Consider the following 25,027-nt stretch of genomic DNA (forward strand, 5'->3'; position numbering starts at 1 on the left):
TTGAACTGTCGGACCGTTTTTTTTTTTAATATTCTAACCACATGTCCTTGGTTCTAATCACTTTTCTTTCTAATCTTACGAAGTTAGATAGCCCAAGATAACCCGGGACGTTCCGATGAGATTTTTCTTAACAAGTACTATAATTTTTCCTAGGGGAAACCGTATCATTTTTTTTTTCCGTGGGAGTGGTTTGAAGGCAACGAGATAAAAGTTAATGACAACGAATTAAGGTATAGGAACGAACAATAATTATGTATTTGCAGGGACTCGGGTATGGTCTCGGACAAATGGATGCTGTTCGTTATTCCAAAGGTTCGTTAATCCGAAACACACAGATTCCCTATACCTAGAGATTCGTTAATCCGAAAATGAAAAAGGGTTCGTTAATCCGAACATTTTTGGCGTTATTCCGAAGGTTCGTTAATCCGAAGGTTCGTTTATCCGAAAATGAAATAGGGTTCGTTATTCTGAAGGTTCGTAAATCCGGAAATGAAATAGGGTTCGTTATTCCGAAGGTTCGTTGATCCGACGATGAAATAGGGTCCGTAACGAACCTACGGAATAATGAACTTTGTTTCATTTTCGGATTAACGAACCTTCGGAATAACGAATCTTATTTCATTTTCGGATTTAAATGAACCTTCGGAATAACAAACCTTATCACATTTTCGGATTAACGAACCTTCGGAATAACGAATCTTCGGAATAACGAACCTTCGGACTAAAGAACATTCGGAATAACGAACCTTCGGAATAACGAACTGCATGACATTTTCTCCCAACACTGCAGAGTCATTGCAGTTAAAGAAGGAGTCAAATCTATCTCCATGTTAAAGGGATGGTATAATTGGTCGAGGTGAGGATTCAGATTTTAACTTTTTGTGAGATACTTTGAAACCACTCTATGAAATTCTAAAAAGCATATCATCCCAGTCAAATAGAAATTCATAGTTTATTTGAGGAAAAACACCGGTTTTGTAATCACACGGCTGAAATATCCTCAAAAAAAAAACAAAGTAAAACGAAACGACCCTTATAAAAGCTGCATCGGTGCCATCTGTTTAATTAGTATGAATTCTTTGGATATCTCGGCCATTTTAAAACCAATTTTCATCAAATAAACCTATAATTCCTCTTAGAATTATATGCTCTTTCATATTTCATAACCAATTTTCATCAAATAAACCTGGAATCCCTCTTAGAATGATCTTACATATTTCATAACAGGTTTCTTACTATCTCGCAAAGAAAAGTTGGAAACGTGAAATCCCATCTTAACCAAAACTATCTTATCTCTTTAACTGTAATGAATGATCATGTAGTAAAATCAAACGAACAGAATAACGGGAATTCCTTTTAAATAAAGAGGACTGTCACTTGTTTGAATAGCGTAATCTCCCAAGGGCAGAGTTGAAAAAAAGAAAACAACAACTAACAAACACCCAACAAAAACACACAAATTAGTCAATAATATCATCATTGACATTCTCATAATTGCACCACAGACTTGTACAAAAGCCTTTATACTGAATAGAAGATTATAGAACAATTATTGGCCTCAAAACATGGTAAAGACAATAATGCTCTCGTCCTTGAAATTTACTGCTACAACTGTAATAATACTTTCATGCGAAAGGTAAATTTATTCTTATTTCATTGTAGGAAAATAAGTATTCGCGACTAGAGGGTGAGTTTTGTAATATGCAACTTTTCGAGTGATGACTTTGTCATCTGAGCATAAAGGATTCATCAATAGATGAATGAAAGTTGCTGAACAGAAATGGCATTTGCCTCACTTTTAAACCACTGCAATCATAAGTCTTTGTGTAAGCTGCACACAAGATTTCATGTATGATTTCGTTCGTTTTTTTTTCTAAATCAAGTTACCATATAAGAAATTTTGATCCCATAATGAATCAGTGGGCATAGTGTAATTGTTGGACTAGTTTGGTCCATGCAATGTGATTTGATGATAGGGGTGATAAAGTTTCTCACATCGATTGGAAGTTGTACCTAATGAAGCTAGAAAAAGAAGCGATGCTTCGAAAAAAACATGGTTATCTTAGAGTCCTTCCTGAACCCATGATAATATTCTGAACCTTTCGCTGATCATGTTTATAGCTCAATCTCCCAAAACTCATTCAAGTCGACAAAATTAATCTGCAGAAAGGGATACACAGTTCACTTGCAGCGCTGAACTATCAAAGGGATAAACTACTCGTATAGAATCGAAAGTCATTTAGTGGAAACATATCCTAAATTAGAATTGAGTGAATAAATAAAGAATATCCACGTCATATACGAGTAAGGCACAGCATACCGGATAAAGTATACCTGAAGCCGTTTCCGGAGGACTGGAATAAAAATAGCACACACTTCAAGTTCAAACATCTAATTCAAAGCATTTTTTTTTATTCGTTTTTTTAAAAAAAATACTGAATCAGTTTCCGGACAGCGAAAAGAAGAAGAAGAAGAAAAACAAACAAAAACACACAAAAAATACAAAATGGGGGGATCAGCATCGTGTATAATGAAGTGAAATTTCACTCTACCGCGAAGTTCATTCAAATAAACCTAGCAACAACAAAAAAAACCCCGAAAAAACCCGAAAAAAACCCCAACTCCCCCCCCCCCCCAAAAAAAGGAGAACGAAATAATTGAATTTCAGACAGATTAAAGGGTTATGTAAGTTAAACGTTTTACGTGCTTTTATGGAACGGTGATACTGCCCGTTAATGGCATATCAAGTATTACGATGACGCCACACTGCCTTGACTGCTTCATATAAGTTCCTAGATTGACTTGCAAGCATATATCGTCGCTATAGGCATTAATATATATTCGAAACGCAATGCAAAGGAAGAAATTCTATCGCACCAAATTGTAATTGGACTACCGCCGCAAGGACGAGATTGTAGATGCTATAATTTCACTGCAATAAACATGAAAGTAATCATCTTTATGTAAGCGCCTAATGGGAAAAAACAAAACAAAACGTGTTCATCCTGTTTGAATGGTTGCAATCGATATCACCATTTTTTTTTGGAAAGCGTGTGAAACTTTAAATTTATATTCGCTTTATATCAGTCCGAATTTAATGAAAGCTACTGTTTTGTTTGTTTTGTTTTCTATCTATATAATCAAGCCAGCATGAATATGGGGATAATATCAAAATAAGATCATGTTGCGCATTTACTCTTGTCACTTCTCATATTAATATTGCCATTTGTGTGTAACTAATGTGATTTTGACTTGATTTAATGAAACAAATGAGTAAAAAAAAAAAATCATGTTGCGCATGTGTAAATAAAACTGCCTTCTGGGGCCTAAGAGAAACACAGACGGGGGGGGGGGGGGGGGGGGGGTAAAGAGAGAGGAACAGGGGAAAAATTAATTTCAGTATTCAAATTTTTGCATACAGAGCATATGACTGTATAGAAACTCCAACCAATAATGATACCCATCTATCTTATGTACAGAATAATATGATAAATCTAGAAAAAAAAAGAAGATAAATCTATGTAGTCTGTTGGTATTTTCTGGAGTTCTGTCGTATAATTGATAATATCATTTGACGAACACGTGGATTACGAAGAACTTATTAATACACACACTACTCTCTCTCTCACACACACACACACACACACACGCACACATGCACTCACATCGGTCATCAGAGAAATTCTGCAATTAAAACACAACCAACCAACAAAGAAACTATACGTAAAATGTAGATCTTTTGCATTATAATTACTTTTTTTAATGTTCTCTTGATCAAACACAAAACAGAAACAAGCTAAGTATCAAACATCTCAACATAAACACACATTGTTGTTTAAATCTTTGTAAACAGTGCAACACTACATGAAGCAAAAAAGAAAAAAAAATAGATAACCTATGAAAAAAAAGAAAAACAATCACGGTGCCGCTTCCTTCACAGGGCACAGTGAAATAATTATCAGATTCTGACTTTGCCAGAACATTCATATTTCATTTTATCGATGTGCACAGCACAAGAAAACATGAAACAAACAAAAACGAAATAAGAAAGAGTCATCACTATAACATTGAGTGACTCGCCTGATACGACAATCACATCACATCTTGTACCTCAATTATTTCATAATCGTCACAAGAACTGTCAAGGTTTACCCCAAGAATGACACTTCTATATAAATGACGGTCCAAATGAAATCAATAAACACATGAATATTCACCTTTTTTTTTAAAGGGTGCCATTAGACGCCAGCAAAACGTGAGAGAGAGAGAGAGAGAGAGAGAGAGAGAGAGAGAGAGTGGAAATAAAGAGTGGAAAGTTACACACAAGGAATCTGAGGGTGCAAAAGTGTGGGGGAAAAAATTAAAGAGCTGTCTAAAATATGAAATTGGGTTTTATCAGAATTCAACCACATTATGGTAGTATTTATTGGAGATTCACAAACCTCGATAAAGATGATCTAACATGCTGCTTTATGGATACATTTTCTTGACTGCAAAACTACAGATTGAGGTCACGGCTTGTCAGTCCATGCCAGGTAAAATACATAGTTCTGTGATCTCAAGTAGTGCTAACAGTGTTTTGCCAATCAGAAAGAACTGTACAGATACAAGATGAAAATTAATTTCCTAATGCCACCTCTATAGTTCTTGAAAATATCCCAAACAAACATAGAGCGGTAATTGCTTGTAACCTGAAGAATTAGACACTGTCTAATCCTCCTTATTGTGACAGCTACATTACCTCTGTTGTGTTTTAACAAATGACCTCTGAATACATTTTTGTTGGCATTTGTAAGTATGCTACTCTAGTCATGTAGATCTATTAGCCCCTGTGATTCAAACACGATGAAGTTAAGCTAGAATATAAACCATATCCTTAGACATCTGGAGGTCAGGTCCTAATTGTGCACACATGGCATGATCCCATGCCTTTAGTATAACTTCTTTGAGAAAAAGATCACTTGCAATATTAAAACAACAGTACATCTATCATTTGAACAGAAAGGACATGATTTCTGTCCCAGAGTCCTTCTGCACCCGAAACACCTGTGACTGCGGCCCTTCTCAATAATCACTGAACCATGGCATAACCAGTTCCCTTTACATACTGTAATTGTGTGGAGTCAGTGTGGTTATGCAAATGTATACAGTAAACAGTGAGCATATCTATATTATGCTTTTGTGACTATTTCTGATTAACCAAGCAGCAAGTCCATTTCCAACGACGTTGAAAATTCACAGCTCTCCACACTGACCAGATGTTGACATTGCAACAACAAAAAACACCACCAACAAAAAAAAAAAAACCAACAACAAAAGTCAAGGTGCTATAGGTTTAAGCTCCCTACAAGACTCGAACAAAACTTCCAGCTGAGTAGAATCTTTCCTTTGACATCCATGCATGCAAACAGTTTTTATGAAGTGAGTGAACCTACACTACTTCAACAAAGCCTGTGCCAACCTGCTAGGCTACTAGCTATAAAGTGACTTCATACTATTAATTGTTTTTTTTTGTGACAAACACCTTTTACTTGTTTCTTTTCCTTCTCTCTTTCACATGACTCCATGCATTCAACAACACTAGACTAGATTTCAGCTTATTTCAGGGCGCACCCAATATTTCAGTACAAAAATAGCTGTAATTAAAAGGAATGCTTTCAAGCTAATTCTCCCTTTTTCTGTCTGCTGTCCTAAAGGCAAAACGAAAAAAGAAAGGAGAAGAAAACATTGCTTCGGTAGCTAAAAAGAAGTGAAGGAAAGATGAAATGATGGGGGTGTAAAACAGAACAGCTTTTGAAAGAATGCTCGAGAAAGTGGCCATTACTACATAACAACAACCAAAAAAAAAAAGCATGTTAAGTAGTAGGAACACCACCTCTTCAAACTGATAATATTCTCTACAAGCACAATACACCGATTGTTTCTATTCATGAAACACACAACGCACACAATTGTACCGCTGTCCCTACAATTGCCTGAACTGAACTGACTCCGACAGATGCCTGCCTTTAAACTCTAAGACAACAGGTGTGTATACCTCAACACTGACAGTCAGATATACATACTTATGAGTATATATCTCTCATTGAGCATCGGAGTGAATGAAACATATCAATATGTTCTTCTCTCCTTCTGACATTCCAGCAAGCCTAAGTGACCAGAATTGCTAGGCAAAGCCAAACTATAAAAAAAAGAAGAAAGGACATACTGTCTTTATTAATACAGAAAAGATATTATTCTGATCTTGACACCAGATAAATAAATAAAGAGAAAAATGCTTTCGTATTATTTGTATTTATATGTATTATTTCATGAATGAATTACAGCAGTTGTAGATATTGGGTTAGGGAGGGGTCAAGACAAAATGCTTTAATAGCAAGGCCCCAGTAAAAAGTTGATTTTTTTCTCCTCTCGGTAGAAAAGAACAAGACATACAGGTCACATTATATACTTGGATTGGATATGAAACTCAATTTTACATTTCCAATACAGTTAACACAAAAATAAATTAGTATGTGCAGCACATTCATGAAACAAAGAAACAATTACATGACATTTTTTTTTTGTATGCCCTGTTTCATATTTTGTTTTTATATTACAGTCAATGTATCTTCATATGTACATACAGCAATCAAAATTATGTTCAGTTCAAGACAGCAAAATGCAAAAACATAACAAAAAAGTCCACAAGCCAGGAACTGTTAAAAAGAACAAACACAATAAAGAGTGGCCTTCGTGGACGATCTCCCAGTGTGCATAACATTGCTAATTATAGTTCATAAAATTGTAACACGTGATTGGTCAGACTTACACACATAGAACTGTACAATGCCCCATTTGAAATCCCCAGAGTTGCTTGTACCACAAGAAACCAACATAAATGATTATTGTTACTCAAGAAGGAAAAAGGACATCCACATTTGTAAGGAGGCAAACCATTCATGTGCCCAGAAAACTTGCAATTCCAGTAGATCAAGGCTGCCCAATGATGAATCACATGGGTGAAAAAGTAAATAATCACTCCGCCATATTGTGTATGGGGATGCAGCTTTCAAGGCATCAAGTATGCACAAAGCTGGAACTGCATTGGAGCATATCCACTAACAGTTATTGGTCTTTGAAATATTTGCCCACTTCACAAGGAGTCAAATTTGTATATTGTCTCTTTGTTCATTTCATTTCTGAGAAATACGACATGAAATTAGTAAGGCTACCTATGGAATACAAAGAGGTCCCGATGCCCCCCTCCTCCAAAATAAAATAAAAGAAACATGCAGCAGAGCAGTAGACAATTATTCTTTCCGTTGCTTCCAGTATCAAAGGCGAATTATGCAAGTTTTCCAATTTGAAGGGGAAACAGTTCATAATCATGACATTCATTTTCAAACCATTCATCAAGTTCCCAAAGTTGTTTTGGATCTCCCCCTCCCACTTTGATGGCGAGCACAGAGTTTGTATCGACAATCAGTGAGAAATGAGTCGTATTTCGATTCTGGGTCTGACTGCTCTGCATGCACTTTAAAGTTCAATATTCATCAGAAAGAAAGAAAGAAAGAAAGAAAGGAAGGAAGGGGTCACAATTCTGGTTTGCCTCCATTCAGTGTGAATCACAATTTAGCGAGAGATTGAGAAGTATCAAAATTCACTTATAGATTGCTCAGTATTAACAAATGAGGTAATGACACAAAAAGAGACGTAAGATAATCACATTTAGAAATCCCATTGGGACAGAGACCAAAAATTGGGCACTTTTTATTTCCTTCATGCCAAGTTTTGAACAATTTTTCCTCATCTTTTTCTTCTCTATCAAGCACCCAAGGCTCATGTGAGATGAAGTATCTTTGATTTCATTTTATAGACATCAACAAGTCCAGTGTAGACACAACCAGTTGTTTTCAAACATGCTAAAACATTCTGAAAATAAAAGTCCAGCTAGGCTGGCACAGAAAAAAAAAAAGTGATAGAAATGAAACTAAATCCAAAATAACAAATATATTATCTACTCTCTCCTGGGTCAGTCCTGCTACAGCCTTTTTCTTTACTGGTGTCTACATTAATGACAACATACATGTACTACAAAACATAAACACACACATACAGAGAGATTTAAAAAAAAGAAGAAATTTTGAAACTTATGAATGATGCTTCAAAACAATGCTGTCATAGCTTAGATACTGAACATGTAAACTGTTTATCCTCGATGAGAGTCTGGTATAGCATGTGTGTGTGCATTTAAGTGCTTAATCCTGAATCAAGTAACATACAAACATCTATGCAACTCTATTTCCAATACTTAGCTATACATTTCTTTGAAGAAAAAAAAATCAGCTCATATTATTTAGACACTGTTAGAATCTTTAATATTTTCACCCCTTCCACAATCTTCTTTGGATTGTAGTAGTGAGGTCTCAGAGATCACATCTTTCTTTTTTTGACAATATTTTGCACTGTTATTTTACATCTACTTCCAATGGCATTCTTTGGTGCTTTGCTTGCTGGTGGGAAATTTGATTGTCATGGAAGTTTACAAATAGTACACATCTGGGATAATAGCAGTTTTTTTTTTCCTCTTCTTCAAAGCAACAGTATTAGTATTATCTATTTCTTTGCAAAGTTCTGTACACTGATGCGTCATCATCATCATCACCATCATCTACCTACATTTCCCAACGTGTGCTCTCTCTCTCTCTAGACTACTCTCACTCCCACTCACTCTTCATAACTGTCTTTTTTTCCCCCGCATTCTTTCTGATCGAGAGCACTATTTACTTCGTCAGTATTCCTGCATGCTTCTGTCGCCTCTTGTCATCGAGAACATTCAGAAAGCAGAGTGCTTTGTACATTTTATGTAGACCAATATGTTTCAAATTACAACTTCAGTATATCTATCCATCGATCTCCTCATTACTTTCTTCATTTCTCGACTTCCACTCTTTTGAAGAGCAGCAAGTCAAGAACCGTTTATGTACCTTGGTGCACGTGGTGCAATCAATACAAATGCTTCCAGTGTCGGACCTTGTCCCTAAAACTGATTTCAACAGACATTTTCAATATCCTGCCGACAGTTCCGAAGCATTAACTTTTCTGCATCCCGACATAGATATACTGTTGAAAACAGACAAACACACATGAGTTTTTAATGTTTTAAACATTCAGTTGTTGCTATCCCAATGCACAGATATATCTCTTCAAGACTCTATTCCTTCTATCTCAATCTCTTTCTCATTACGTGCGGCATATACATACATCTCAGATTATATATCTCCATTTGACCATGATCTGCTCCGTTTGTCAGACAAGTATGAGACAACAACCCATGTTGGACTGTCTTCTACTTATCCTTCTTTCACAGAAAAACCTCTTCTTTAAAACCCTTGTCATCTGCAACTTTTCTCCCACTTTCTATCTGTATCTATTTTGGGGAGAGTCCCATACCCCATCTGTCAATCCATTAATATATCTATCTAGATCCAATTCAATCTATTCATTCATTACGCCAAACACTTTCTTATTGTTGCTTTTGTCAGGTTGTTGTTGTTTTTTTCCTATTATCTTTTGATTAAGTGTTTGTTCTAGGCATTGTCACTGGGCAACGATCCGCACATTTTGGGCGTGGTCAGGTGGGCGTGGTCACTGGGTGTTAACCAGCATCTGTTGCAGGATCTCTTCCATCTCGACGACGTCCCCGATCAGCTCCCGGAAGAAGAGCTGGGTGACCACGCGGGGGCGCACGTTGCGCAGCGGGGGAAGACCGAGGAGGAGGTGGGCGAAGCGGAGCGGGTCGCGGGGGTGCAGCGCAGTGACGTACTCGGACAGCTTGAGCTGGGTGTGGCCCTGAAGCGTCTCCACCAATCCAGCACTGCACAGCCCTCGCACATCTGATCAAAGAACAAGATGGATTGAAGAGGAGAACGAAAGAGAACACATTTAGTATAAACGTCACTATTGTATACAGAAATAACATTTTTATAACTGGACATGATGAAAAAACATCTAAAGTAGGCAATGCACATTCCACATCAACACGGTCATGAAAACTTTGATAATCTCCCCCCTCCTCTCTCTCTCTTTCCTCAAATTTTTCTGGGCAAATAATTCTTCTAAAAATCACTGTCCTAATGACGAATGAGCAAATCCTGACCGAGAATGATTCCTGCAGACCATGCAATTAGGTTACGTTTGAGAGACATCTTTTCGTCTCTTGAGCGCCCCCTCAAAATTTAATTTTACTAATTGCACATCATCTTTATGTGATGGATTACTTATGAGCTCTCTCCTCTGTTTTGTTTTTGGTAGTTCCCTTGATAATCTTTGTATGTGTGTGTGTGTGTGTGTGTGTGTGTGTGTATGTGTGTGTGTGTGTGTGATTGTGTAGTAATGTGTAGATTGTGCAGTAGTAGGTATTTGGACACTCCCCCCCTCCCCCCCCCCCACCACCCACCCCTACCAACTTCTTGGTATCCTTTACATATTTATGGTTTGCATGAATCCAAGGATAGGTGTGGTTAGCTATGATGCCTTGTCATCGAATCATTGCAACATTCACAATTCACGATGCCTCTTCCATTACTTACAAATGTCAAACTGTTTTTTGTTTTTTTTTTAAGTGCCGCGGGGGGGGGGGGGGGGGGGGGGGGGTGGGGGGGATTGGGGAAGGTCACAGGGACAACTTAGCATCACTTGGTTTATCTCTAATTAGAAAGAAGTCAGTCTCCTAATGGAAAGGGAAGGTTGCTTCCTTGCCTAGTCGCTGCAGTCATTCATACATGGTAAAGTTTAAACAAGCTGATATTTGTCGGCTGGTCTTAACAGGCCAAGCTTGATAGCTGTCACCCCTTTATCTCTCATTATCACAATGGAAAAAAACAAAACAAACAAAAAACAAAAAAACGAACACACAACATAAAACCTCTGCCCGCAAATGAGACAACTGGCAGCCAAATTTGTCCTTGGTATCTCTCAGTGATAATCATCTCGCATTGTTTGAACTCCGTATTCGATAACTATTTTTTTCCCCTTTGCTTCCCTCGCCTTGGAAAGTCCTTCACGTTAGTTGTGACAGCAAATTATCCAGTTTTAATTAACGGGCCCTGCTTAGACTCCTCGGCCAGTCCTTTGTTTGATGAAGGCCACATGATTATGCAGCCAATCAATAGCCAGTGAAGGACACGCCACTCTGCAAACTCCTCATCCCGGAGATGAGGAGATCACGCCAAGCTTAAGATCCGAGAATGGCAAACAACATTCTTTAATGTCTACAGCTCTCTTTCTCAAGGTGAAAAAAACTCCAGTCACACACCTATACGGGAGCATCATGATATGTGATGGACATATAGTGTGTTAGCTTTGCCATACTCTGGTCTGTACGTACATATTTATGTGTGCGTGTGTTTGCATAGCTAGGTAGGGAAGAGTTTGTGCTTGAGGGTGGAGTAGGTAAGCTTTTATTCTGAGAAAACTTGACCAACGTCTTGATCGGCGATTCCAACGAATCCCGAACCATGACAACGAGCAAAAAGCTCAAAAGAACTGACAAAGGCATGTTGAAGACCATTCAGGCCACAAAATATCAATTTACACAATGAGCAAGTAAATAAAGTGCAAGCAATTTTCGGGTTATTTTCTTTTTCACTTTGATGAAGAAAAAATGCCTAATGTGAGGCTTGGAACTTCAAGCCATTTGAATTTACATCTGGTTTACAATCATGAAGCTGGCATAAGACATTGCACATGATTGTGTTGACGTTAAGACTTGTACAAGGTTCGATTTTACATCACATCACATTGCAGCTGCCATGGTGTAATCAAGGGGAAGAGCAGGCTGAGAGAACTGTTCATTGTTTGGACTGTCTGCTAGCTTGGTATCTACAGCAGTGTCAAACAGAAGTGTGCTAGCTTTAAATGCATATGGGACTTCCTGCCAAGAGTTGCGGAGACACAAAAAAACGAGTTACCGGTTCTATCCACACTATAACAAGAGTTTATTCATTAGTAGCAGAACTGGGGTGGGGTGGCCTCTATCTCATGTTATGTCATTTAATGAGATAAATGTCTCTTTCTCTCTCTCTCTCTCTTTCTCTCTCGCTGGCTGCGAATGGAAACATGCGAAATACATTTCCAGCCAGGCGAGGTCGCTGTTTATGTATCGTCCTTGCCGATGAATGGGAGAGGAAATAGCTTATGGAAATTAAACACGATGAATAGTTAAAAAACTTAGCTCGGGATGGCTCCAGCATGGGTTTGAACGGGTCAAGGGGGGAGGGAAAAAGAAAGAAAGAAAGGAGTGCAACGTTTGGCATACCATTCCAATAATGGAGTCCTGTTTAGTGTGAAAAAGAATCTGTTTCACAGTCATGCCATGGCCGTCATTTTGTTTTGTTTTGTTTTTTTCTTCCAAGTTTCAGGACACAGATGAATCAGCTTGGCTATGACTGTCAAAAAGAATCCTTCTGTTCACAGTCGACTTACTACCACTGGGAAATTAACCCCACTTGGGACCAAAGCCTTAAACGACCCCTGAAATTCTACACCAGACAGGTTGCAAATGGCAATGACGGAGTTTAAAAATGCATAATTATTATCGCATGATTAACAAGCGACCTTGTTTCTGCTGCACACATTTTGCAAGGTTATCACAGCAGACCAATCAGTACTAGAAATATCCTGCTCTCTCCCTACATCAAGAGTGTTCATGGCAGTCGACTAAAGACAGTAATTCTTTTATGTGCTAATCATTCGCTGATGGTGGATAAAATAAATGAAATAGATTTGGCAACAGGCTTTGTTGGCAAGCAACAAGAACATTTGCAAGCAAATGCTTCAAACTCTAGAACCTCCAGATTCAAACGTAACTTTCACTTTGAATAGCTGATCTATCATTTTCCAACTCTTAGAAATCCTGGTTTCTCCAAGTCTCAGTTTTTCACCCACTTCAAGCCTTTCAAGGTGTAAAGAGTGGTTTTGTCATGCCATTGTTTGTGAGTTTGCTAAATAGCTTATCATTTTTTTTTAATGTTCATTTAATCTGTTACCTACAGGAACCTGGTGACCTGTGTATTAAGTCTATGGGGATTCCAAAATTTAGTAGGAAACGGGTTAATACATCAGTGTGGATGCTGATGTATTCCACATTGCCTGATAAGCAGCAGAAAAATGGTATTGTGAGACAAAAATGGCAGAACTTTCTCTCTCTCCCTCTAAAAAAAAAGAAAACAAAAAACAAAAAACAAAAATTGATTCACCAACGAAAAATGTCTTCTTTTGCAGAAAACGGAGTTGACCTTTTGTAGGCAGACAGACCACTGGTCCTGGAATGAGTACATAAAGGAGTGAATCTAATACGGTTAGTATTACATATTTTTTAAAATGTTGGAATTGGGCTACACTTCAATGGAGTACCAAAATTGTTAGGCTTCTCTGAATGACATGCGCCCTCTACAGCTGAGACATTCCAACCTACAAACTATGAATGGTCTTACAGTTGGTTGTTTCTTACACATGGAAACCCCAAAGTGGAACTGCAAACCCACTTAACACAAAACTAGGTTCAGCTAATGAAATGCTCATCAAGAGTCCCTCAAATTTGTTTTCTGCAGGTGCATTCATGTTAGAATTACTTCGGTAATTTGTTGTTGCCATTCTCACCGGCAAAATACCATGGTAATGAATACCAAGGTATTTCAGTTATTACCGTTCTCAATCAAGGAATACCATAGTATTTCTGGCCCCAAAAGTGAACCTCTTCAAGGTAAGCACTGCTCATTATACACATAAAATATCTGCTACGGGAAGAAGACAGAAAGTATGCGAGGTCACATGAGGAATGCACTGCTGTATTATGGGTAGTATTTCCTGACATGATCGCTAATCAAATCTCGCATGCACATTTTGCATGAAGTTTGATAGACCACCCTGTAGAAACAACATCATTTTTGTGACCTGTGCCTATTTGCTATACAGGGGTTTTTAATTGTAAGTGTGAATGAGCCTATAGTTATAAACCAGTTCCCAACCAAATTCTAAAATTTCTATCATCTTTATTCAAGACCCACTAAGTTCCTGTCGTCACCAAGATTTTTTGGTGACTTTCATATTCTTTTCTTGTTGTTTTGCGTTGATGTGGATGATGCTTTGAGATACATATAAACGATATTGTTATATAGGCCCTACACTCTTCAATATCTTCTCATACAATGTAATCTGCCAAACAAAGAGTGGATCATTCACATGATTTCAGTTGTGATTGCTTTTAATCTGAATCCTGAAATGACTTCAATACTGGAGGCTGAGGGCCCACTCAATTGCTTTAATACAATTAAGCTAACAGTACAGAGCATGACTGATACCATGCTTGATTTGGACAAGCATACATCGACACCCCATATTTCATCATAACAAAGATTCATGTGGAAGAGTAAACAACATAAGTTTCCATGTTTCCCATGTGTGCTCTTTGTCTTTCTCTTTGCCCTATTCCATCTTCTTTATCATCGCTCAAGACTTCGCTTCTTTGTTTTCGGAAATTCCCAAAATACATGGAGGACAACTGCAGCAAAGGTCACAGCGAGTAACTGCTACGTAATGATCAACAAAGACATTAAAGAGCATCTTGGAACGCAATGAATGCATAGCAGAATTCCCCTGGGGCTTCAAAGGCGCATAATCAATACAGGACTTATTTGCCGAAGCAGTATAGATGCCCCGTCGTTCCATTGTTGCTCGGTGGGAAAGCAAGGTCAGAGAAAGAAAAAGATCTGATATCGTTATCGATGGATCTTTTGTTGGCATTTCTTTCCTGTCATTAACAAGCATGTTTTTTTTTAGGTCCTTTTTTTTTTTCCAGAATGGTGTAAGGTCCTATCAAGGGAATTTTTCATCAAGTAACACGCGTATTCAGGGTTGGTGGGGCACAGAAGTGGCCAATAAAAGAGTTGATTTGGTCTGCACACCGGCATATTGTGTGCGACAAAGCAAATGACAAAGCCCAAACGATGGTTGAGAAGTCAACAGTACGGAACGAGCAAGATGAGAGATGAACGACTGATAAAACCAGGAAGTGGTCACAAGAGGCAGAGACCAGCAGAACAAAGTCAACATGTCATAAACAAAGAGAGGAGGTCAAAATATTTCTTGACTCAGAAAATTAAATTAGAACTTCTGCGAGCTCACAACATTTAAAGTGTGCATTTATCATCTCACTTTTTGACGGTTTCCACACAATTTTCAGGGAGTTTTGGGCAGTTGATATGCAAAGCTGTTTAGCTTATGGGGTTTCTTAGAAATGTGTTTCTGAAATGCTGAAAAAAGTGCCATCACAAACATGTTCGAGCCAGAAACGCAAATGCAAATGCAAATCATTGCATTTTTTAAATGCATTCATAGCTCCAATCTGCACACGCCAAGCACTGCCAACTATTCCTCAGGTCAAATTGTACAATGGAGCTGCGCAGTGACAAGGCATCAAATTGACTCACAGAGGAGTTGACAATTAATGTAACAACTTGAGAAATGCGACCTGAAAGGCGTTTGCATGAGCGTTTTGATGGTTGGAATTGGAACTCGTTTTAAACATGGGAAAGTTGATAAACACAGGCAAAGATGCATCTGGCACCAATGCACAAATGCGCAAGTGTATTCATGAGCCCTGCGTCAGTCTTATCCAATAGTATGGATTGACTGGACAACATGATATCATCTAAAACATAATTCTTTATGTTGATAAAACATGATCAATGTAATGTGGACATACTGAGATGAAAATTCCTCGATTGTAACACACTCAGCAGATTGCCAAACAGTGGGCATTCAAATTGGAATGTGCTTCTCCAATCATGTTAACATGATCTGAGGTAGATATCTACACAAATATAGCTACTTTAACAAGAATAGATTTGAGTGGACAGAAAGAGTGATTATTGCCTAAATATAATACTGCCTTGAAGAGGATTATATTTATCAATGCATGCCAAGACAAGGTTGACCTTCTAGACAAGTAGTCACAATGGCAGTTTGATGGTATTACATTAAAGCTAAACAGAATAAAGTGAATAGAAGTAGAAAACAGAGCAGATCAAAAGTGTATATATGAAAACTCAAACAAGTAGACTGCTTCAGAGCAAAGTGAAAGCACCAGTTACATGGCAGCACAAAACTATTGAAAGATGCAATAGCTGCTGTTTTGTTTTGTTTGTTGAATCCTGTTGGTTTGATTTGAGATTACATACAAGTAAACTCAAAGCAAGAACATCTCTAAACTTGTACTTTTATCTGGTGGTCAGAAACAATCACTCCCTCTGTTTAATCCTAACTATACTGCAATTTCGGTGTTTTACAAACTGCAAACAGCTCTTATCTTCAGAAGGCTCATTAACAAGGTTTTTCTTTTTTTTTCCCAGATGGCAATTGATAAAATAAAATATTTTGGTGAATACTATCGAGGTTGAGCCAATCACTAGCAAGACTCTTAACGTTCCTGAGATTGGAATCTCCATTTCTAAAAAAGAAAACAACAAAAATACCACAAGGACGCATGGGCATGAAACCATAAAGGAGTCCTTGCAGGTGGACAATGGTCCTCAACAAAACAAGTAGGAGCATATTATTACATAACTTGTTCTAACTGCTTTAGACATCGGCAAGGGCACCATTAAAAGTGGCCTCATTAATGTAGCCATGACCCATTGCTGTGGAAAATTTTCAGGCGAAAATCCCTCAGAGAGAGTCTTCTAGTGATGAATATAGCAACTCCACAATCTACGGTGTAAAACATGTTACCAATTTCTCCATACAATGGTCACAAAGCAACGCATGCCAGAGCAGCTTTGTTTCTTCATCCTTGGGTGATTGAAAGCCACCATAGGAAGAAAGAAAGGAGGAGTGGTTAAAAGTTGCACTCTCAAAGGCCTCAACCAATGAATGTACAGAGTAATGAATCATCAAGTAAACATGCCACAATATTCCAGTCACTGCCACTTGGTGCTACATAAATTCATAAACGACGACCATGTTGTATTTCTACAATCTTCTCTGGGTGTCTGGAAGAAGAATTCATCGAAGAAAATGAGCAACTCCTCAGGGCAACGCTTGATCTGCCTGCTATCAAAGTGGTCAGTCAGACTCATGCTCCCATGACCAATTCTAGCAATATTAGCAATTACAAAGAGGTAATGTTTGGCATCAACTGAAATCCCCTGCAAATGATGGGCTTATGACATCTTGACATAAGTGAACAGAATACAAGAAAATAGATGATAGATATTTCTTTCTCTTTTTTTCCCTTCAATATCTGTCAACATCCAGGACCCTATGACAAACACAAACAAAACAGGCTTTTCTTGCTCTCGGATCTATGTTCAATATTCATTTAACTAATGGTAGATAAAAGACGCACAGCAATCAACCCATTCCATACTGTATTCTGAAATCCCCATAGACCTAATACACAGGCCATCAGGCTCCCGCATGGAATGGGTTAAAACTAAATACCAGAGAAGGGTTATCAACTTTTAGATTGAAGAACAGCTAGAGGACAAAGATGTCACCACAGGTACAATCAATTAAGCTAAGACTTTTGTTCTCTTTAATAGTGTCAACAGCGTTTGTGAAAGGGCCATTCGATTCCATGATGGTTTCTGAGTGTTCTTACAGAATTCAGAAGCAATTAGCTTCCTATTTTAAAACAAAACATAATGTAACAAAAGGATAGGCCTACCTTTTAACTTCCGTCAAGATATTTGGTTCAGGTTGCTGATTGGGGAGTAAACTCAGTTGAATCTTCGCTATTTATTTTCCTTCAAGAATTCTAGCTTGGTATGGATATCATTTATTTCATATGCTCTTTTTTGAAGCTTCTGTTCTGGCATTTCAGGGTTACCCTGCTGTTCAAAGCAAGCAACAAATAACAAATCACACGTGATGGCTGAAACGATATATCGCAAGGATCGAGGTGTGACCATGGATTAAGGAGGTTTAATACAGTTACTGCAAGATCAACTCAAATATGCTGGTGGGGGACAAACTGAGGCACCCTTACCTAGTAATAAATAGCCAGTTTTCACATATTGCCACTTTGCCCTTGGTACTCTCCACCTCCGCATCCCTATTGCACTGATTGTCTCTTGCTCTCCTCAAGAAGAATTTTAAGTTTACTTTGGCCCATCATCTGGCCGTCGTGACACTTGCCGCCGATACAACACACCGGCGTGCGATAACTGTAGCTGTCCGTGAGGAGCCGATAGAGAATCGTGTTTTTGGAGTCCAGCTGGGGGCAGCTGCAGGAGAGTTCGCGGTCATCACCGTGGCGATGGTGGTGGTGGTGATGATGGTGGTGATGATGGTGGTGATAATGCGAACCCATCCTGGCTTTGGGCTTGGTCACTGATGACGGGGAGGTCGGCGACACGCTGTGGGTGCTTGCCGACATGGCCATGTGCCGGGCCGAGAGCTTGGCTTTGAGCTTGGACGGGTGGCTGAGGTTGAGGGGCTGGTTGCTGTTCTCTATTTGTGTCTGCGACATGTGGTGCATTCTTGACCGACGTTCTCGACCACGGCAGCAACAACTGACAGCAACTCGATAGGATACAGTGTGTCCACAGGGCAGTGACTGATAATCCAAAAATTCACGGGAAAGAAGCAGTTTCTATCCACTTCCAGTTCTGGTCAGGAGCATTCAATCAAAAAGAAAGTTGTCACGAGCAACAGAACCAAAAACAGACCCAATCCACTATCTTTCAACGCATGCGCTCCTCAAAATTAATGGCGAGAGCGGGAACAAAGTATCATCAAGTCAGGTGAGCAATCGAATTCAAATGGCAAACCACAGTTGCGAGAATCAAATCAAACAAACAAAAAAAATAAAATGGAAAGCATAAGACGCTTCTATCCACGTGCCATACGGCTCAGGGGGGAAAAAGGTTTCATTCACATACAGTTCCTCTTTACAACTCCCAATCCTTCAGCGTGACAAGTTCAACGAGGACGACAAATCGCAACATCCGAGTACTGGGTCTCGCTGTACACTAATCACTGCTCCACATGTCATTCCCAGTTTATAGATACGTAAACGCTCCGTGCACAGAGAGAAAGAGAGAGAGACGGAGGGAGAGAGAGAGAGGCAGAGAAAGGGGAGAGAGAGGGATAGAAGGAGATAGCGGGAGAGAAGGAAGCAAGAGAGGCGCGGCCTCTGTGCTCAGTGCCCTATGGTTAGACCTTGAGCATAAATTATGCAAATATGTCCTCGCTGGCTGACTCCTGATGCCAATGCCCTGTGTGCTATGTGGGCTTTTGTTGACATCCGCTGGCTTGCGGCCAATCAGAATGCTGTATTCTTGTCTGGTCTGTGTGTGTGTGTGTGTGTGTGTGTGTGAGAGAGGGCATTAGAGTGATATGTTTGTATGAAAATCTCTGTGTATGTGTGAGAGTGTGTGTGTATTTGTGTGTGTTCCATGCACGCTACACAGGAGCATGTTTTGCCATATGGTCACAGCTGAGCGATGCCTCAAGGCTGGCCTTGGACTGAGAAAACACAGGATGCGTGAACTCTTCTCTGATTGGACAAAAAAGTAAAAGATGGGCGGAGCTTCCAGGATCTTTTGAGAAATGACAGCTATTGTCAGTCTTTACCGCTTTGTTCGTTTCTCTCTATCCCTCTCTCCCTCCAAGGCCGTGTCGGCTCTGTTCGTGATGCAATGATTTCATTTCGAGAAAGCAAACACATTCAAATTGCTGGCAAACAGGAAGTTAAACAGTAACCAAGATAGATACACACCTTGTCATTAATGAGACACTATACCCTGGTAAGGTAGCAAACTGTGAAACCGTGGAACCAAAGAATTCTTTCTCGACTGTTTCCCTCCAACGAATCATGGAAACGTTATAAATTCACCGAACATAACCCCAACAAGCCATTTCCTTTGTTGGAGTTGACGAACTCAGAGATTGGTGTTTTAACATTTTACTTTCACATTACACATGGTCACAAGCTGTTATTTGCACTTGAAATGTAATGGTGTCCTTAATCAAGTGTTGTCCATCAGGCACAAAACCAGCACGCCATTTCCTTTGGAATTGACAAACTTGGAGATTGGTGGTTAACATTAACTTCACTTTCGCATTACATGTCACAAGCTAGCTGTTATTTGTCCTTTGAAATCGAAGGACAGTCTGTCTGTAAATGAGTGAGTGAGTGGCCAATGGTATTGTTGCAATGAACTGTCTATATTGATGCTGTGAAAAAAAAACAAGAGTCTGCCCACAAGTGACTGAATCAATATAATTACGCAAGGTCATTGATAATTTGTAGCATGTAATGAGCGTGACAGGAAACTCGACAGGAAAAATGTGAATTATATATATATACCTTGTGAAGATGTGAGGAAGTATGCATCAATTCACACCTCACATTACCAAATGCTGTTGCATTGAATATCTGCAAAACAACTTTAATGTGATAGGTTCCTTCCATTTTTTTTTTTTTTGGGGGGGGGGGGGGAGGGGGGAGGGAGGGGGAAGGGGGAAGGGAGGGGATGGGGTTGAGGTTGTAGTAGCAAAGACAAACTATTGAATTATTAAATGTTTACGATTATTTGATACTGCAACAAGCACCCTGTACACAAAAAAGGACTAAAATATTATCATTAGTCTGGACTTATCGTAAACCATTTGGAATAAGAGTCAATGTGAAATCCAAAGTTTGTTAATGTGTCTGACTTGGTGTAAAGTTGAATCATGTTAAGGCAAATTCCTGGTAAATATCGCAGATAGTCATAACTCTTATATTTTCACACTGTACTGTTGATGCAGATTTTTCTTTTCCACATAGCACTAATTCACCATGCAAAATGATACAGACATTGCTTCAAATTTTGTGAATTATCAGACCAACACTGGTTGAAAATGAAACTCAACATGATATAGATATTGGTGTCATAACTTTTTACCATAAGAGCTGCATCTAATCTTGTGGTTTAAAAACAAAAAACAAACAAACAAACCCCACTAAAAATAGGTATTTCAATGCACAATGATAGGGTTGGTATTTTCACAAAATGTAGGGACAAGGAACACTTTTTTGACAGTTGCAAGAAAAACCATGCATCAAGTAAGCTTAACTGTTGCAATGTGTTACCATACAAACTTGGTTTCTTACATAATGAGAGAGAAAGCATGGAAGAATGACAATATAAAAGTGAGAGAATATATCTGTATTGGTTCAATTTTCTATGGTTTTCCTTTTTTTCAAATTAATTTTTGACAATGATTGAAGTGTACCAATACCCTGGAAATCATATTTGTGTACAGCTAGAATACATACACACAAAAAAGCTTTAATTCACCTGTGTTATCCCCTGAAAGTATATATATTTCGATAAATCAGATCATATCTCTTTAACACTTTGGCACTTGTGCTCCGCGCATTTTTCAAGTTCTGATGTGAGCGCATTCTAGCTATACACGTACGTTTTTTATGAATAAGATCGAGATTCCATGGTGACTGGTTAGCAGATCACACACATGCATTGCATATCACTATCATTCGAGACATATTTAGAAAAAAAAAATGTTGACAAAGCGATTGTTCGACTGAAAGAATTGGGTGATCGACTAGTCTATTTCAAGCCATTTTTTATTTCGCGTACTCTTTATAATTTAAGAAGAAAAACAAGATCAGAAAATCCTTCAGAGGGAATTTCAACCGCTGCTGCCTCCCAACTATGCAATCATGTGCGAGCTATATCATCTGAATTCTAGACGGTACACAAACTAATGCTGGTGGTTCTATCTTTACCCAGATTTCGCCAAGCACTGCGATGAACTTGAGAAAGTGGGGCACGTACTCTGAGGAAGGTTGCCTCTTACGTGACAAGAAAAATGACAAAGAAAAAAACAAGAAGGGAGAGAAAGAGAGAGAGAAAAAAAAAAGCCTTCTGAGCATGAAATAAAGCCTACAAGGTCGGGCTCCATATATTCCCCGATCCAGACGAGAGATTGACTCAGAATCAGAGTGAAGGCGTATGACACAGACCCAGCACATGAATTACACAGCTCATCTCAAACCCTACCCTCATCATTCCCTTCTGCTATATTTTCTTTATCTTGTACTCCCTAATTTTGCAAAATGGAAGAAATGTAGATCTAGGACGTCAATAAAAAAGGAAAGTAGAAAAAAAAGAGAGAGAGAAAGATGAATATTTCTCCTCTCTGAATATCTTTTTCTTCTCTCATCTTGATGATTGTCACTACCAGGGCCAATGGAGTTGTTTGCAAAGCTGTTCTCCACGTCCTGCAAATCACAAAATATTCCCTGACATTTTTAGACATTCATGACATTTGTACGCAACATCTGCGTAGGTTTCTTATGGAGAGGGGCATTCACATCGAGGCTTAATTCAAGTTGTTTATACTGTGTAGGCCCATGTGCAAGTGAAATTTTACATTGAGATGAACACGCACTGATGAGGTGGCTAGAGCACACACACACACACACACAAATGAAAACACATAAAAAGATTGATTTAAAGAGAGGATCATATAAAGATACAAAAAAAAAATAGAAAAGGCTACCAGACTAGCGAGTTAAGTGATTTGGAGACATTGCTTGGTCCTCTGTGATATTTAAAGTTCACACACAAAGGTTAGCAGCCACCTTATAAAATGTATTCGAAGTTTAAAAACTGAGTAATCTAATCACACAGCAGTCATGTGCTACACTTCAAATCTTAATCTTTTTGCTTGCTGCACATGGTATAGATAGAAACTCCTCTTTTTTGTTTGGTGTTGTATGAAAACTACATTTTGCATTTGGGCCATTTTAGGCATCCAGTACGCTATCATGTTGGATATATTACAAGCATTCAGATTTTCACAATTCGAATGCTTTGCCTTGATTTCCTACGATGCTATCTGCTTCTTAATTGCAATCTATCAATCTCCTCTTTAATAGACAATGAAAGATACAATTCTGGCAGCTTGGATATTTACCCTTGAGACAAACCTGGAACTTCACCTGCACGTAAACCCCATGCACGTGTGTGTGTGTGTGTGTGCAAATTCTGTTTCGAGTCACGGGGCGGCGTTTAAGTTGGCAATGGCCATGTAGGTTATGAAAACCATTTTCACTTCCTCTTGCTCCCATGCAACAGCATTTCTTTCAGGGTGAAGGAAACATATGGTCCATTGTTTGAGGATAGACACACAAGGACATGACCATGTGGAAAAGACCAAGCCTGCTTCTATGATCATTTTTCCCCCTTTCCCTGTAAACAATTTGTCAGATGGAATCACCAAGGTCTTTGGTATTTAGAAGCTTATTTGTACTCAGACAGTCACACGCCAGTTGGCCCCACCCCCTTCCCCCCTCTCTCTCTCTCATATCATAATTCTGCATCACCACGCCTCATTATTTCATCACGATCTGGCAGCATTCCCTTCTAAGTTTTTAGACAACATACAAAAGTTGAAATTTCCTGCATGATTTGCTCGTTTATTTCTTCATGATCTATTTGCTGTTCTTCTTCGAATAGCTCTTTTGCTTTATTTTCTTACTTTGATAAATGTAACATAACTCGATATCCCCCTTTTCCTCCCCCCCCCCCCACCTAATTCAATTATCTTATTAACATCTTGATCAAGTCGAGAAGATTAACTCTCTAAATTTGGTTAAGGGTCCACCAGTACATTACCGGTAGTTATATTGTTCACCCAACTGTATTCACAAAGGAATTGAAATAGGGCCTATAGGTTTGTTCAATTTGATGTTGGTTTTGACAGGGAGTTCGTACAGCTTCGCAAACTCACTTTCCACAGTTTAACTACACGTTGTACAATGGGATACAGTTTTTGTTTTAACTTTTTAAATGCACCATTTGCCACTGTTTCTGCAAAGATGCTTCTGTTCCTCATTGTAAAATCATGGAGCTACAAGCTAGAGCAACTCCAAGGCAAAACCATGCAGAACACTATAAAAATGAACAAAACAAATAATAGAATCTGAGAAAACAACATGTTTTCTCTTAAACTTTTCTTTTTTTCATTTCAACTCTTCTTCAGTTAGGGCCTACTGTCTTTTGCATGTTTTGTCTACTTATAATATCATCTTTATTTGGTCTAGATAGTAGAAAAAGATAATGTAGTGCAGGCGACATAGCACGCAACCACACAAGATGTTCTGAATAATGGGCTTCTGGTTGCAATTTAGATTTACATACTGAGGAAGTATGAATTGGCACTCATCTATGATGTTAGCTTTTATCATATCATGCTTCTTTACTTTCAAATTAGTTCAAGGGAAACTTGCATTTTATTGTCTTATCTAAATTATTTGCAAAATGTGTGCAGTTATTCTGCCTCATGCAAGTAAACAAAAGAACTATTTCTGGAACAGGTAAGGCATTCACTGGCATCAAGTTAAGATATACCACAAATATATCCACATACCGGTACCCATTTTCCCATAGTCCCATGCCTTAAAACTGATGATGGCTTTCAATCGGTCCTGGCATTGTCATGAGTGAATAACTGGGCCTACTTGAAAGGGCAATGTCTCCCACTCATAAACCATCTTGGGGTGGAGACAATAGAGGGTTCTTTCTTTTCATGATCTGTTTAATGACTCTGCAAAGTGGCATTAATGCTTAAAAAAAGACTCTCCACAGCAAACACCACCAGTTAATCTTCTAGGAAAGGAAATAAAAGGGCCTTTTTCTTCCCAAATGGAAAGGCCATGAAGGTTTATGGACGAGTCACATAAACGTTCATTCACCCCTAGCAAAGCCAAGCATGTGCTAGATCAGCACACTTCTTTCTTTACATCGTAACAAAGGCCGCTATAGTTGCCTAATTGGAAGTCCCTCATTGTGTTTCTTCAATAGTCCTGAAGACATATGACGCAGGTCATGACATCATTGGGAATCCAGTCACTTTTATTCTGATGAGCATTCGTTCCGTGTCCATTACACTTTCATTTATGCAAACTTGTTTTAGTCATTGCACCATTACATGCAGTTCTTAGAAAGTCCTCAACAGGTTCATG

General features: G+C 38.7%; 1 protein-coding gene across 1 annotated transcript in view; it reads right to left on the reverse strand.

Moving 5' to 3' along the window:
- Positions 1 to 5,131: 5,131 nt before the first annotated feature.
- Positions 5,132 to 25,027, reverse strand: part of LOC139725916 (nuclear receptor subfamily 0 group B member 2-like) — a 188,139-nt gene continuing 168,243 nt past the window's right edge. Inside the window, exon 3 of the mRNA XM_071636994.1 lies at positions 5,132 to 9,878. Coding sequence (XP_071493095.1) covers positions 9,631 to 9,878 — 248 coding nt within the window. The 3' untranslated portion in view covers positions 5,132 to 9,630. The remainder of the gene's footprint in view (positions 9,879 to 25,027) is intronic.

Source organism: Diadema antillarum, unplaced genomic scaffold, assembly GCF_040938485.1.
Source record: "Diadema antillarum isolate AM-2024a unplaced genomic scaffold, OU_Dant_1.0 seq00000068_RagTag, whole genome shotgun sequence".
NCBI classification, from domain to species: Eukaryota; Metazoa; Echinodermata; class Echinoidea; order Diadematoida; family Diadematidae; genus Diadema; species Diadema antillarum.